The sequence below is a fragment of the Gymnodraco acuticeps genome, unplaced genomic scaffold, assembly GCF_902827175.1.
Source record: "Gymnodraco acuticeps unplaced genomic scaffold, fGymAcu1.1, whole genome shotgun sequence".
Classification (NCBI taxonomy): domain Eukaryota; kingdom Metazoa; phylum Chordata; class Actinopteri; order Perciformes; family Bathydraconidae; genus Gymnodraco; species Gymnodraco acuticeps.
The window spans coordinates 139,645-154,981 of record NW_022991713.1 but is presented as its reverse complement, the minus strand read 5'-3'; the positions used below and the strand labels follow the sequence as shown (position 1 = coordinate 154,981).

General features: G+C 41.8%; 1 protein-coding gene across 3 annotated transcripts in view; it reads left to right on the top strand.

Annotated features, from left to right (window-relative positions):
• nrg2b (neuregulin 2b) overlaps positions 1–12,012 on the top strand; it is a 78,110-nt gene extending 66,098 nt beyond the window's left edge. For all 3 annotated transcript variants that reach the window (XM_034198938.1, XM_034198937.1, XM_034198939.1), the window contains 3 exons: positions 5,372–5,587; positions 8,150–8,333; positions 8,615–12,012. In XM_034198938.1, coding sequence (XP_034054829.1) covers positions 5,372–5,587; positions 8,150–8,333; positions 8,615–9,091 — 877 coding nt within the window. In that variant the 3' untranslated portion in view covers positions 9,092–12,012. The remainder of the gene's footprint in view (positions 1–5,371; positions 5,588–8,149; positions 8,334–8,614) is intronic.
• The last annotated feature ends 3,325 nt before the right edge of the window (positions 12,013–15,337 follow it).

Here is a 15,337-nt window from a genome sequence, read left to right as displayed (position 1 = left end):
AAGGATTCTAAAAACGATGGCAACATTGTTGAATAGCTGCGTTGAATTTGACCACATATATTGATTGAAATAACTAATTATTATGCAGTTGATTCGATGTGTTTAGGGCATCCCAACCTTTTGTGTCCCTTGTACCCCTTGAGCTGGTAGCCTCATCTATTGGGACTATTCTCTCAAAACCTGAACCTGGTTTCCCCTAATATGTTTATTGTACTTCCCTTATGTTATAACATAACATCAGATAACCATACAGTTACAATACAGTTTGAGAACAGAAGTAAGTATATTTTACTATACACACACAACTTCGCTGCTATAAAATAATCTACAAAAATGTAATAGCTATGTATTTGAGTCTTTTTAGACCAATACAATCTGAAAGCTTCTTTCAATTAAAAAGGTTTAGTGAGATTTCTGTATGAAGTCCTCCAGTTTTATTCCAATTTCACATCATTTGACATTTAAACAGACTTTGTAATTAAACATCTCTGACTTCCTTGCAGACGTTTTAAATCTTTGGACATTCCCTAATATACTGAACTCAAAGGAGAAACATTTTGTGGATCACAGACCTGTACTTGGCAGATTGTATGAAATATATATATTTTTAAAGCTGAATTACAAAATGAGTCACCACTAGAGGGCAAAACATCACCTCTCAATGCAGTGAGCTCTGATATATATATATATATATATATATATATATATATGTCAGGCTAACATGTCCTTTTACTCACACAAGAGTCTAACATTGTCTGTCAGTATCACCTTTGGCCCGCCAAATCCTGAAAAAACATAGGTCTGTCTTTGCCTTGTAGATGCTCGGACTGTTGTCACCAGCAACTTGTTTAGTTTGTGTTGTCTCTACATCATGCTGGACAAATAGTTTACAATCCAGAAATTCTTCTTAGAGTTAAAAAGTCTGGGGCTGAGGTCAGGGTAAGGCATTTCATCTTAAAATAATGCTTTGGACATCTGCCTGGCAGCTAAGGATTCTAAAAACGATGGCAACATTGTTGAATAGCTGCGTTGAATTTGACCACATATATTGATTGAAATAACTAATTATTATGCAGTTGATTCGATGTGTTTAGGGCAGTGGCGAACCGTCAGGGCCTTCAAGGTATTCAGAGAATACCCTGGAACACTCAGATAAAACAAACAAAAAATCGATTTAATTATATAAATAAAATGTATATAAAATGAATAAATGATAATCGTATCTGTGTTGTTGATCTGTAATATTACAGTGTTACGTTGATTTGTTTGTCCTTCTCGGACCATGCACTACGCATTTCAGTGGTTTTGTGTTAGAAAAGAAAGCAACCAATCAGATCTTGTTATCCTTCAACCAAGGTATTCTACATCCTTGATCGAATGCCCTGGCCGTTGCACTGAATGAGAGCGTACGTTTGGACTGACAGTTTGATCAACCAATCATATATTGATTTGTAGCCAATGGGCGTATTCTTTCAGAGTTTCCCTCGGTTCCAGGGTACTCTAGAAGGCCCGCTAGTTAACTGGAGAGAGACAGAGGATCTTCTAGATCAGGGGTGGCAAACATACGGCCCGCGGGCCGGATCCGGCCCGGGAGGCATTCCAGCTTGGCCCACGGAGCTGAAGGATTTTGCTAAGTAGGCTACTGTATGAGAGGAGGGGAAAAAAACTGCTATTTTGAATCCTTCCACTAGTGGGCGCACTACCGCACCGGTACCAGTGAGAGCGCAGCCAGACTGTAAAAAAAGTGATGAGTAAGAGTAGTGATTGCAGTCAATAACCTCTGACACTCTCATCCCCAAATGTCTCTGTCAAAAAAGAGAAAAGTGGACACGGAGTGCCGAGTTTTCCAAGAAAAATGGACCGCATCCTATTTTTTTACAGAGGTAAATGGAAAACCTGTATGCTTGGTGTGTTCGCAGCAAGTTGCTGTGCCCAAAGAATATAATATTCGCCGCCATTATGAGACTCACCATGGAGAGAAATACGACTGCTTGCAAGGACAACGGAGAAAAGAAAAGATAAATGACCTGCTATCAGGTCTAAAGAAACAACAGGCCGTTTTTACCCGGAGCCGAGATATAAGTGACGCAGCCGTGAAAGCCAGCTATCTCATTGCTAACGAAATAGCATCAGCCTCAAAGCCATACTCTGAGGGTGAGTTTGTGAAAACATGCATGCTGAAGGCTGCAGAAATCGTGTGTCCTGAGAAGCGACAGGCTTTTTCCAACATTAGTCTAACGAGGAATACAGTGAAGGATAGGATTGCCGATCTTTCAGCAGATTTGGATAGCCAGAAAAAAATAAAAGTCAAGTCATTCGTAGCATTTTCAGTTGCAATCGATGAGAGCACTGACATTACAGATGTTGCTCAACTGGCCATATTCATTCGTGGTGTAGATGAGACTTTGACGGTCACCGAAGAGTTCCTTGAGTTGGTTCCTATGACAGACACCACTAAAGCGGATGACATTTTTAGCGCTCTCGTTGAAGCACTGGACAGGGTCGGAGTGGACTGGACCCGTGCTGTCAGTCTGGCTACAGACGGCGCACCATCAATGATCGGGAAAAAAGCAGGTGTTGCCACGAAATTCAGGGAGAAAGTACAAGCAGCAAATGGAGGAGATCGTTTTTGGACATTCCACTGTATTTTGCACCAGGAGGCATTGTGTTGCAAGACGTTAAAAATGGATCACGTCATGAAAGTGGTTGTCCAAACTGTTAATTTCATCCGAGCCAGAGGGCTGAATCACCGTCAGTTCGACAGCCTCCTCAGTGATAAAGACATCACCTGTAGCCTACCATATGAAGTAAGGTGGTTGAGCCGAGGTGCCGTGCTGAAGCGTTTTTCTGATCTACGCGAGGAAATTGGACAGTTCATGGAGAAAAAGGGTAAGCCAGTGCATGAATTAAAAAACCCAGAATGGCTGCAGGACCTTGCATTTATGGTGGATATTTCAGAGCACTTGAATAATCTGAATATAACGATGCAAGGTCGCAAACAAGTTGTCACAGAATATTATGACAGCATACGCGCATTTAAGTTGAAGCTGGCTTTGTGGGAGACACAGCTGTCAAGTGGTGACCCTGCTCATTTCCCTCATCTAAGAAATGTGCATATGACCGGAGTTACTGCTGACATGAGTCGGTACAAAGACAACATTACGGAATTGCTGCGGGAGTTTGAGCGGCGGTTTCAGGTCTTTGGTGAGCTTGAGACAGAGTTTGCAGTGTTTCGCTCGCCATTTGCAGTTAAGGCTGCGGATCTGCCCGTCGACATACAACTTGAGATAATCGACTTACAATGTGATCAGGATTTAAAGGACAAATTTGCCTCATCGGACTTGGGCACATTTTATCGGTATCTTTTGCCAGGATACCCCAAATTGACAGCCCTGGCAGCAAAAGTTTTGAGCATGTTTGGGACCACCTACCTTTGTGAACAGGTTTTCTCTGTAATGAACATTACTAAAACAAAGCTGCGCTCAAGACTCACACACAAGTGCCTGAATGAACTCATTAAATTGGCTGCTAGTCAGGATTTTAAGCCTGATATTGATGCCATTGTGAGGGCTAAAAGATGTCAAGTTTCAGGAGCAAATTAATCAGTGACGTGAAAATAAGAACCTACTGAAATATTTGAACATGTTATATTATTATGTCATAGAACATTGTGTATTATAATGTCAATCAGCAGCTGCATTAGGCAAACAATAGTTTGATTTGATGTGGCACTGCCCAACTTCTTTTTAAAATATAGAAATGTTATATCTTCAAGGCAAGGGGGGTAACTCAAACTCCTCACTTAATAGCTCCCACGTTTTTATTTGTATTTTGTGGTGAGTCAGTTCAGGTGGAAACTGTGATCTGTTGTAAAGAACATATGTGTAGCACTTGAAATTGCACTTGTTTTTTCTTAATAAATGTCAGTTTGTTCATAACGTTTTGCGTCTCATTACATGTGGACATTTTCCGAATGTACTTGTAGCCTACTTATTTGCACTTAAACAGAAATATTGTCGTTATAGGGCCTGTGGGTTATTATGCTATGATTTTACTGGTCCGGCCCACTTTAGATCAAAGTGGGCAGTATGTGGCCCCTTAACTGAAATGAGTTTGCCACCCCTGTTCTAGATTAATGCGACGAAGCAATTCATGCCGTTTTATTGTTTTTAACGTTGAAATAAAAAGTGCAACAGGTGAAGATGAAATTGTTGCGGAATTGTTGTGAGTACCCTTTTCAAGACAACAATTCAGTGAAAAGACGGACATTATAATTCCGCGGACGGGGGGGGCGGCGGCGGCGGGGGGTGTGTGTGTCTACAGAAGGTCCAGTTGTGATAGGCACGGTTCGCCACTGGTTTAGGGCATCCCAACCTTTTGTGTCCCTTGTACCCCTTGAGCTGGTAGCCATTCTAAAAGTACCCCCTCACTCATTTGTGATAATTTCGACTACATTTCTTTGTTAAACCCTTCGTTATCGTGTTTAACTGCTCCTAAATGAAAATCACTTGTATAACTCACATTTAATACAAATGCATTTCAACTTGACATTTACGCTTGTTGTCAGGTAAAGAAATTATGTTAAGACACACTACTTATTTAGGAAACCAATAATGTCTTTTTTTAGGAGAAGACCCCCTGCCGGGGTCACTTGTATCCGTCATATTTGAAAACAAACATTTTCTGTATTCATGTAAGACAAAAGTAATTTACTTATTTGGCGATGACTCACGCTATTTTTAGAACGCACCCTGCGGGCGACCAGGCACCTGCGTACCCCCTGCGATCCCCTCAAGTACCCCTAGGGGTTCCTGTACCCCCGGTTGGGAACCACTGGAGTACAGGTCTAGAGTACAGTCAAAACAACACTTTTTTGTCACCTGAAGAGAAAGTGAAAGACTCCAGATGTGAGTTTTCTGAGTTATGGAAAACTTCATATTCATTTTTGTTCCCAATTTGACAAATGCTACACATTGAGTAACTCCTATCATTTATTTTTTCAAAAATAAAACAAAAACTCATTGTGTCAGTTAGTATTGCAGTAATGGCATAGGCCAACGTAACTCTGTGTTTTCACTTTCCTGTTCGTAGAAAATTGTTTTGTATGGCTACAGCCTTGAATGCCTATAGGCCAGGCAACGCCACTACAATCATTTAAGTTGAACTGATGGCTATTGTTTGTCAATGGGATCAGCAGTAATAAGAGCCCTGTAATGTATATTTGTAATTAAAATCATCACTTTCTGGTTCTTCCATATAAAATGCATTTGAACAGTTTTGCAGTATAGTATATTTACCTTCTCTTTATCCTACTTTCCCTCACTGCTGTTGTAACCTTTTAAACTTGTTCTGCTAACACCCACACCTGCAGACACGAGGAGCAGACGTGGAGCATGGAGCGAACAGAGAGTATGAACTCAGACTGCCAGTCAGGAGGGCTGTCCAGCTCTGTGGGAACCAGTAAGTGCAGCAGCCCGGCATGCATGGCGAGGAGGGCCACCCACTGGGGCTGCGGGGATATGTCCGGGCCAGGAATGCAGTACGGGGATTCCTACGATTCTCTAAGAGACTCGCCTCACAGCGACAGGTAGGGAAGGTGCTAATGTGTGAGTGTATGTTTGTATTACTGACATTGTGGGGACATACCATTCTTTTGGGGACACCATGTGAGTCCCCATGTACATCATTACGTTTTACATGTATACCGTTTAAGTTTAGGTTAAGATAGGGGACTACAAATACCAAAAGGCATTTAAAAAGAGTGTTCAAACTAAGAAAGAGGAAAAGCAGCAGTTAAAGTTTGGTGTCCTCTGAAGGAATGGAAACGTGAATGTGTGTATGTGTGCCTGTGAGAGTGTCTAGTTTAAGTCTTTAAGTCTTTGTTCATGACTTCAACACTTGACATTGAATTTTTCACACTAGCCTTGTTATTCTTTGGCGCCCCCCAGTGGTTGTCATGAATATTTCAATGTCAAGGACTTCATCGCCCAGATACTGAACTGTATACTGTGATCGTAAAAGAGTGTTGAGGTAGTGAAGGTAAGGAAAAATACAATGAATTAAGAGGCGCTCGGTTATTTAAACAATATTATCATGTGTGTATTACGAACGTGAAATCTATAGTTCATTTTTGAAATAATGCGATTATTGTAACGCTTATGTGACACACTACTTACAATAGTACAGTTTATTAATATTGAAAACATATATTCTATCTATTTTGACCATAAATAAACTCTGTGTTAAAGATCCCATGTCGTGGCCATTTCTACTGATCATAATTCCATTGTTGAGGTCTACTAGAATAGATTTATATTGTGCAATTTTCCAAACTCACATTGTTTTCTCATAGCATCTCTGTATAGTATGTGTATTCACTCTCTGTCCTAAACCGCTTGTTGGAGCTCCTGCCCCCCCTCCCTGTGAGCCTACTGTGCTCTGATTGGTCAGCTCGCCCACTCTGTTCTGATGAGTCCACCACCGTTACAGCGGAACATCAGTGATTATGTGTTACAATGGCGTTAGCAACCAGAAAATGACACCAGTAATGACAAACAGATGAGAATGCTGCGTGGGGTCTGGGTGCCGTGTTGGTGGGACGTTGCGTGGCTCACTGCTGCGAGGAGCGGACAGTGTGAGCTGGGTTCATTTCCTGCTTGTTGTGTGGGGTCTGCGAGACAGGGAGACATCGCGAATGGACGCGGGAAGGAGGGGATGCTGAGGGGGCTGCAGCACCGCCATCTGCGAGGCTCCACTAGCACCCGCACCCCCTTAAACACCTGTGTAAGCGCGCCACAATTTTGACGCTGCGAGGCTCCACTAGCAAAAAATGTAAACATTGAACTCATCAAAAAAAGTTTTTATTGAGGATCTCAACTAACTGCAAAAAATCCCAAACTGCAATATGACCTTGTTTGTGATGTGTTTATTGTTAAAAAGTAATAGTTGGAGCAAGTTGACATTGAAATGTCAAATAATACAACACATTCTCACTCCCAACTCGGCCTATGTTGACGTTATGTCAGGGTCCCTGTCGTCACTTTTCAACGCAAGGGGGGCCCTTTAGCGTCGAGTTTCAACTATCAGGAAGTCCTATTGACTTGCTTAGAGCTCCCTGAACGTTGGTAATCGACGAGTTGGGATCACGGCGAAATGCTCTCCGCAGATCCATTCTCACAGCGTTTATCAACTGACGGCAACAAAAGTCCTACATTATTCAATTAAAATAAAGAAGTACAAACAATAAGTTTAGCTTGATATTGAGTAAGAAAAAGGTTGATAAACGCTGTGAGAATGGATCTGCGGAGAGCATTTCGCCGCGATCCCAACTCGTCTATTACCAACGTTCAGGGAGCTCTATGCAAGTCAATGGGACTCCCTGATAGTTGAAACTCGACGCTAAAGGGCCCCCCTTGCGTTGGAAAGTGACGACAGGGACCCTGACATAACGTCAACATAGGCCGAGTTGGGAGTGAGAATGTGTTGAATAATAATATATTGTGCACTGCAGCCCTAATAAGTCTAAATCATCTGGTGTAAAACGTGTATTAGAGTTGGATTATTTGGGATCTCTTCTGGGGGGAAAGTCCTGCAGGTCAGATGGACTGGAAACACTTAATAGCATGTATATGTTGGTGTTTGTCTGTGTATGTGTGTTAGCACTGTGAATGACTGGTGACCTGTCCAGGGTGTACAACTTCCTCTTGCCCAGTGCATGCTGGGTAGTCTCCTGCCCTCTGGCCCTGAAGAAGAGAAGTGGTTTAGAAAACAGATGGATGAAACTCTCTGACAGAATGATTGATACTGACGGGCCGCTGCTATCAGTCCATGCCACAAAGTGTGTCTGCATCCTATATCCGAATTGTGTACCCTAGGGATGCGACTATTAAGGATATTATCATGGATTCACGTTTATTAGGATAATTGTGAATATCCTCAAAAAGCTGTCTATCTTACTATCATTGCAAAGTAGAAAAAATAAGAGACTTAATTCTTAAAACACCCAAAATATTAGGTAAGAAAAAACACACATTAATCTATTTGTCTATCTATAGGCTAATTGCTAGTTTGAGTAGACCTTGTCACAGCAGTAGCAAAACAAGATGTGACTTAGACACAGCAATAATTTTCTCTTATCTTTCCTGTCCAGGTATGTGTCGGCGCTGACCACGCCAGCACGCCTGTCTCCGGTGGAGTTCCACTATCCCCCGTTGCCGCCCCAGGTGCCCACCTTCCAGATCACCTCGCCCAACACAGGCCACGCCCTCTCGCTCCCCCCCGCCGCTGCAGCCTACCACAGAGAGGACGACCAGCCGCTGCTACGATGCCCAGATGTACGTATAGGCACAGAGGAGTAAACCAGTCAGGCTTTAGATACTTGCTAGTATTGATGTAAATTAAGTACATTTACTTTAGTACTGTACAATTTTAAGGAACTTTATTCTTCTACTTCACCTCAGAGGAAAATATTTAATAATACTTCTTAGGTAAGGTAGTGGAATGCAGGACGTTTAAGAGTATTTATACACTATCTTCCACCACCCGCTTGTTAGTAGGATGATAGGAAGATATTTAACTTAAGCAGTTTCTATAATTGATCTGTTTTCTGTTTCAGGATGGAAGTTTATACAGGCAGCCCCGGCGTCCGAGGCGACCTTACCTGACGGAGAGCACAGGAAGTCTACCGTCGAGCCCCTATCGACTCCCTGACGAGGAGGCCTACGAGACCACGCAGGAGTACGCCTCTTCGCGAGAACCCATCCGCAGCCGGCGCCGCCCGCGACGTAACCGCCTCAACGGACACATCTCGCAGCGTTCCACAGGCCTACGGGACTATAGCTCGCAGAGCTTCAGCCAGTCAGAGGAGGAGGAGGAAGAAGAGGAGGAGGAGGACACTCACGGGGAGAGCACACCTTTCCTTAGTATGCAGAACATGAACATGGACCCACCCTTAACCGTGCCGGGTTACCGCTCGTCCTCTGGTGCGGACACACGGACTCACCGCGGGCTGAGTCGGCCGGGGACGCGCAGCAACGGGCAGAGCCGCGGCGCCCAGTCGCACCGCTCCAAGGCTGACAACATGCCCCTTTAAGACTCAACCCCCCCTGCCACCACCCACCCCTCCACCTCACACACTCCCCCTCCTCCTACACACAACCAGTGGACTAGAGACCTGCACCTAGGAGAAATATTTTTATTTTGTATAACAGACAGATATTCTAAACAAATGAAATATTTATTTTCATTTCAGCAAAAATTGTCTACTAGCTAACAGCAAAGACTTTTTTTATAACGGGGGGAAATATTTATATGTAAAGTTTTTTGATTTACAGCATTATGAGAGATGAAAAAATAAGAGAATTACGTGCCAATTTTTTCACAAGTTAGATAAATAGAATAATATTGTGGTGCCTTTTGCTGTATGCTGAAGTCGGAGGTCCCATTGAGTTTTTGTAGCCTTTCTTATAAAGACTCCTCGTTTTTTATAGAGACCAACCCTCTTCCTTTTGCTTTGGTTTTTTCTCTGATTTGGGATCTTCCTCTTTTTTGAACTGTGATCTGATTATGTCATCATGCAATATTGATTCCTCCTGTGTTAAAGGTGTCTGTTTACATGAGTATGATCCACGCGATGCGCTCGTTCCACAGGGACATTAGTCACTGACGCAACCGGAAGTGAAGGGTAGTTTTTTCTCGGATGAATCCCATCGGCCATTCATGTTCTTGTTCGCTGCCTGTCAGTCATTTGTTGTTATTTCTGTGAAAACAAGAGTGTTAGGAAGTTGTTGAGGGGAAGTAATTTCAGATTCCTGTGTAGGTGTTCAGGGTGCTGCCATGACATTGGTGGTGGATGATGTGCGTGTGTGTTTGTGTGCCTGTATGTACATGAAGCCTAATTTGGTTGACGCCTCACTTTGGAAAGTGTTTGCTCCTGTCACCAATCCTCACGCTGCCAGAAGCTCCATTGCACTGTAAGACCCTCCCTCCGTGAGCAGCCATTGGCCAGGGAGCTGCCGATCCAAACCTAACCAATCCAGTTGTAATCTAGCCTGACTCTGGCCTCCCATGGACTGCCCAGCCCGCCCGTTTCCTATGCCAGCAGCTTAGAGCCGCACTGTGTCTCAGGACTTCCCCATCACATCACCGCCAAGAGACTCAAAGCAGAGAGCGCACGTCCATCCCAGTCACAGTTCAGTCCGCAGGCCAGATCCACATCCCCTCACTCTACTTCCTGTCCGTCCGTCCGTCAGGTTTGTTGCGTTCACTCGTGGCCACGATTAAAGGAGCGTAGGATTAAAAAAAAATAATAACTCTTGGAATCAGAAGGGAGATTCAGTTTTTTACTTTGTGTGTGTGTAAGTGGGCATGTGTGTTGCTGATGATGAAAAAAGATGCAGAGAACTCATCTGTTAACTATGTTGGGGCATAGCTAGGAATTATGGGCCCCTTGAGAGGAGGATATTGCTCTGGGTCCCCTTTTTTTGTTTTACTGATACAAAGCTACTACTTTTCGAGCTCTCTCTAGCTGTGGGCGCCATGGAATCGCCTCCATCTTTCACCCCCTATAGCGACGGCACTGCTCTGACGGGAAAAAGTGGGTAGAGAGCGAGTTTTTTTCTGAGACCGATTTTACTTTTTGTTTAGCTCACAGCCAAACGGTGGTATATGATAATACTGATTTCTGCATTTTGCATTCCTATATCTTTTATTGATTGAACTTATTTTGCTTGGTCATATTGACTGAATGATCTGTTATTTGTCTGTCTCTGTCTGTCCCCCCTCCACCTCGCATCGCCACTCGCCTCTCCACGTCTTTCTCACCCGCCTTACAGACCTTCAGAAGCAACTAGCAGATGAGTTTAGGCCCCATGCTGAACAGCACAGTAACAGTAGGCTGATGACATCAGAATCTCCACCTCCGGGTTTAGACATCCTTTCAAGCTCACTAAGGATAGTGAAACTGTCAGATACAATACGTGTCCCTATTAGAGTTCATTTCCAATTTATTTTGTTGTTTTCTTTCTTCACACAGGAGATGCATGGATCACAGATAATGAAATTATCTTAAAAATGGCGACCAACCCCTCAGGGGAAATCATGCTAGACATTTATATTTAAAAAATAACATTATTTGGGTTCACGACCCAAAGTTCTGGCTAGTTTTGTCTTACTATCACTGTAATCAATCTGGGATTTGCAATGTGGAAATAGTGCAAGTGAGGGTAGTGTGCTTCTAGAGCTAGTTGAATTGTTAACACTCCCCCCCACCCTCTTTCTCCTCCCCCTGCACTCCCCTCTTTGCCCCCTTTACATGCACACATACATACCACACACCAGACACGGCTCACACACATTATGAAGCACACACTGAGACATGCACACACACACACATGCACACACACACACACACACACACACATGCACACACACATGCACACACACACACACACACACACACACACACACACACACACACACACACACACACACACTCATATGACACACACACAAAGCCTTTACCATGTTTGTGTTTGTCAAGAAGTTTGCCTTTGTCTTTTTTACCTCCCGACTCCCTCTCTCCTCCCTCCTCTCTCCCCCCCCCCAAACCCCTCTCCTATCACCCCCGACCCCTCTGCATGTCCTAGTGGTACTGGTAGTTGGGTGCATGGAAAAAGCAGCAAGCAAATCGTTTTTCCACTCGGTGAAAAAAAAAAAAATGTGTCTTCATTTTAACATTCAGCAATAAATCCCCTTTCTCTTCATGTCCATCATTTCTTGGAATATGCTAGAAGATTTTTTGCAAGTTTTATCAAAAACATACTACTTGTAAAAGAAGAAAAATCCAAAACCACCCCTTCATATGAAAAATAAAACTTTATTCCTACCATTTTGGAACAGTCCTGTCATCTTTGTAACTAAAAACAACTGAAATGTGTTGTTTTTAATTTACAGTGGTTTAGAATCTGCTCTGTTTTATAAAGAAGGAATAAAGGCAAGAAGCCAGTGCACCAAGTGTGGGGTTGCAATGATATGACCAACAGATGGCAGCGATCACCTCCTCTTTCATTTAACGTGCCATCAACTGGAACCTTCTGTAAGATAGAAACAAAAAAACGAAATTTAGATGAAATCCAATCGATTGTTTTACTTTTGTGAATACTATCACACTGTCCAGTCTTACTTGTTTATCAGCATTTTAGCATCACCAGTGCCTTTCCTGTTAAAATGTGTTAAATTGTCCAAAAATGAGATTATAATACACATGGCCCACTATTTGATCACAGTTCATCAAGACTTTTCTTTGCTTTACCTAATTCTCATTTCATAAAGTTCATATAGAATTCAAGGTAAGACATGATCAGTTATTGAAAAAAAAGGTAATTTCTAGGGTGAAGAACTAAGAACAAATGGATAATGTGTTTTTGCAAAAAGACGTGCAAAGGTATTAACAGACGTGATAACAGTGGTAACATTTGTATAGCTTCTCACACACAATCTGATGGTCATCTTTCAACCAGAAGGTCGTGGGTTCGATCCCAGCCCCTTCAGTCACATGTGGATGTATCCTTTGGCAAGATACTTAACTGAGTGGCTCCTGGTGGCATGGTCAACAATATCTGAATGTGTGTGAGTGTTAGCTTCCTTGAGCAACTGGCACCTTGCTCTGTATGAAAAGACTGTGAATGATGACTTGTAAATGTGAAGTGCTTTGAAGGGTCGTAAAGACTGGATGAAGCGCTGTATAAGGAGGACAGCCCATTACGATTTACAATTTCATCAAGACTTATTTTTTAAATCCACAGTTTACAAAGATCTCTTCTAGAATTCAAGGTAACACATGATGATGTATTGAATAAAAAAAGTTAATTTCTAGGGTGAAGTACTCCTTTAAGAGCCAGCATTTTAGACCAATGAATACAATTGTTTATTTTTCTTAAATGACATGCAAATGTATGTGACATATTAGATTATTAAAGCTACTCTCACACTAGCTATTGACAGATCTGATGAGCACAGTGAGACTCAGCCGTGTTCTTCTTCTGTATCTCTAAATCTCGTCTGCAACCATAACAGTGTGCGCCATATCGTACTCCAGTCACATTATGTAACATTTTAAATGTATTCTAGGGCATTTTCAACCTACATGTTGACTGGAGATCGTGAAAAGATGAATGACCCCGCCCAGATGAACCAGGGATGTACTGTATATCGTATTAAAAACAATGGTGCACAGTGTAGTAATGCATCGCTCACATGTTTGGTACCAATAAGAGCACTGGTGTAAAAAACAGAGGAACTCAACACAGATTTGAACACATATTTGGTTGCTTGTCAAATTACTTCACTCAACACCTGAGCTAACGTCATCAACCCAAACTCAACTTGTGTAAACACACACACACACACACACACACACACACACACACACACACACACACACACACACACACACACACACACACCGATAATTGACAGTCGATACACCAAGTAAACCAGTTTAAAGTAACGATTTTGATATTACTCAGCAACAAAGACACTTGATGAATCTTGCCCTGCTAATCTCTCTATTGTTATTCTGCCTTTTCTGACCCGTCTGCCACAAGCTATTTATACAAATACTCACAGCAGGTTTTCTGTGCTTTTCAAGCTCACTGAGGGATTCATTGCTTCCCTAGAAGTGATGACACATAAGTTTCAGAATACCAGACATGCAGGCATTTAAGGCACTTGACTGCAGTAGTTGAGGGGCGGGTCCCTTGTCAGCAGCTAGACCTGTTTTATTGCTCTACAGTACCATTCAAAGTAGATGGGGGTTTTAGTATTGTCCGTTTGCATTGCTTTTACAGTAAGGCGCCTACTTACTTACTGATCAGGTGTCTATGGAGATAAGCTTGCATAATGAGTGACGTTATTTTAAAAAATAAATAGTTGTCATATTCTATTCCTTATAATCTTAAAATGTCTATTTGAAGTAATTTTTCTGTTGTTTTGTTCGGTTGTAATTGTGTCTAGTATCCTGATTAGGATTGTCTCTCAAAGCACTTTCTAAACTGTGTTAAAAGTGCTATATAAATCAAGTTATATTAACAGTAATCCAACTTTATTCAGATGTTTTTATGACATCATGATGTGGAATCAATTACACAGGAATAGCGAACAACACATAAAGACAGATATAAAAAACATAAAACATGTAATTCAATTATAAAATAAACACCAGATAATAATAATAATGTTACAAAAATGTTATTATTATTTATTTTCTGTTACTTCACAACACAAGATGTAATTAAACTACGCAATTTTTGGTACATTTATTGAAATCGGGGCGACAGCAGCAAAAAACAAAAGTGTATTTGTTTTACAATTGACTTCTACGTATTGATTTGCGTTGGCCGTTGTTGGATGGCTTAACCCATTTCCACTCATCACCTGTGCGTCATTCCTGTTTGCTCACTTTGTCAATGGGTGTATTTCATTTAATTTAATTTCATTTGTATTTGTCCCGCTCATGGTACGCAAAACCAAATGTACAATAATTGCCACAAAACATGACTCTACCATTGAGCGAAAAGGAGCAGGGAGAAGAATAAAATCTTATGTGACCTGCCCCTTTCTAAAAAAAACAAATAAATACAAATAGATGGTCTGCCCTTCATAATAATAAAAAAAAAATCACAGCCAAACGTAACAGTATCTTAGGATACTAAGAGAAACACACAAAAAAAATACTTATTTCCCACTTGACGGTTAACGGAAAGAAACAAAACACCAAAACATCACATGTATAAGGAAAAGAAAAGTGCAACACCCTCATCTGAGTCCTACTGGAGAAGAAGGTGGAAAGCGACACATGATGATAAAAACAATAACAACAATAACAATGGCAATGGGACCCGCAAATACAGAGGAGACATCACATCAAAGACATCAAAAACATGAAGGACCAGAGTACATAGACTTATTCACATCCTGCTTCATATAGTCCCATCTTTCTTCATTTATACAACTTCTTTAACTGAAAAATACAAATACAATTCTTTAGATCCTTGTGTTGAGAATTCCACAATTGTACACCAACTACCGAAATACACATTTGTTTAAGAGTAGTCCTTGCATATGGATGCTTACAATTAAATGTCCTTCTGTGGTCTTCCTTGTCTGATCCAAAAACAAACAACTGTTGTAAACATGCTGGTAACTTTCTGCTTGTTGCCCTGTGCATTACTGATAATGTCTGGAGCTCAGCTCTGTCTTTGAGTTTCAAGAGTCCTGACTTAAATAACAGTCTGGTGTGTTCTCTTGAGTCAGCTTTATGAATTATTCTTACTGCCCT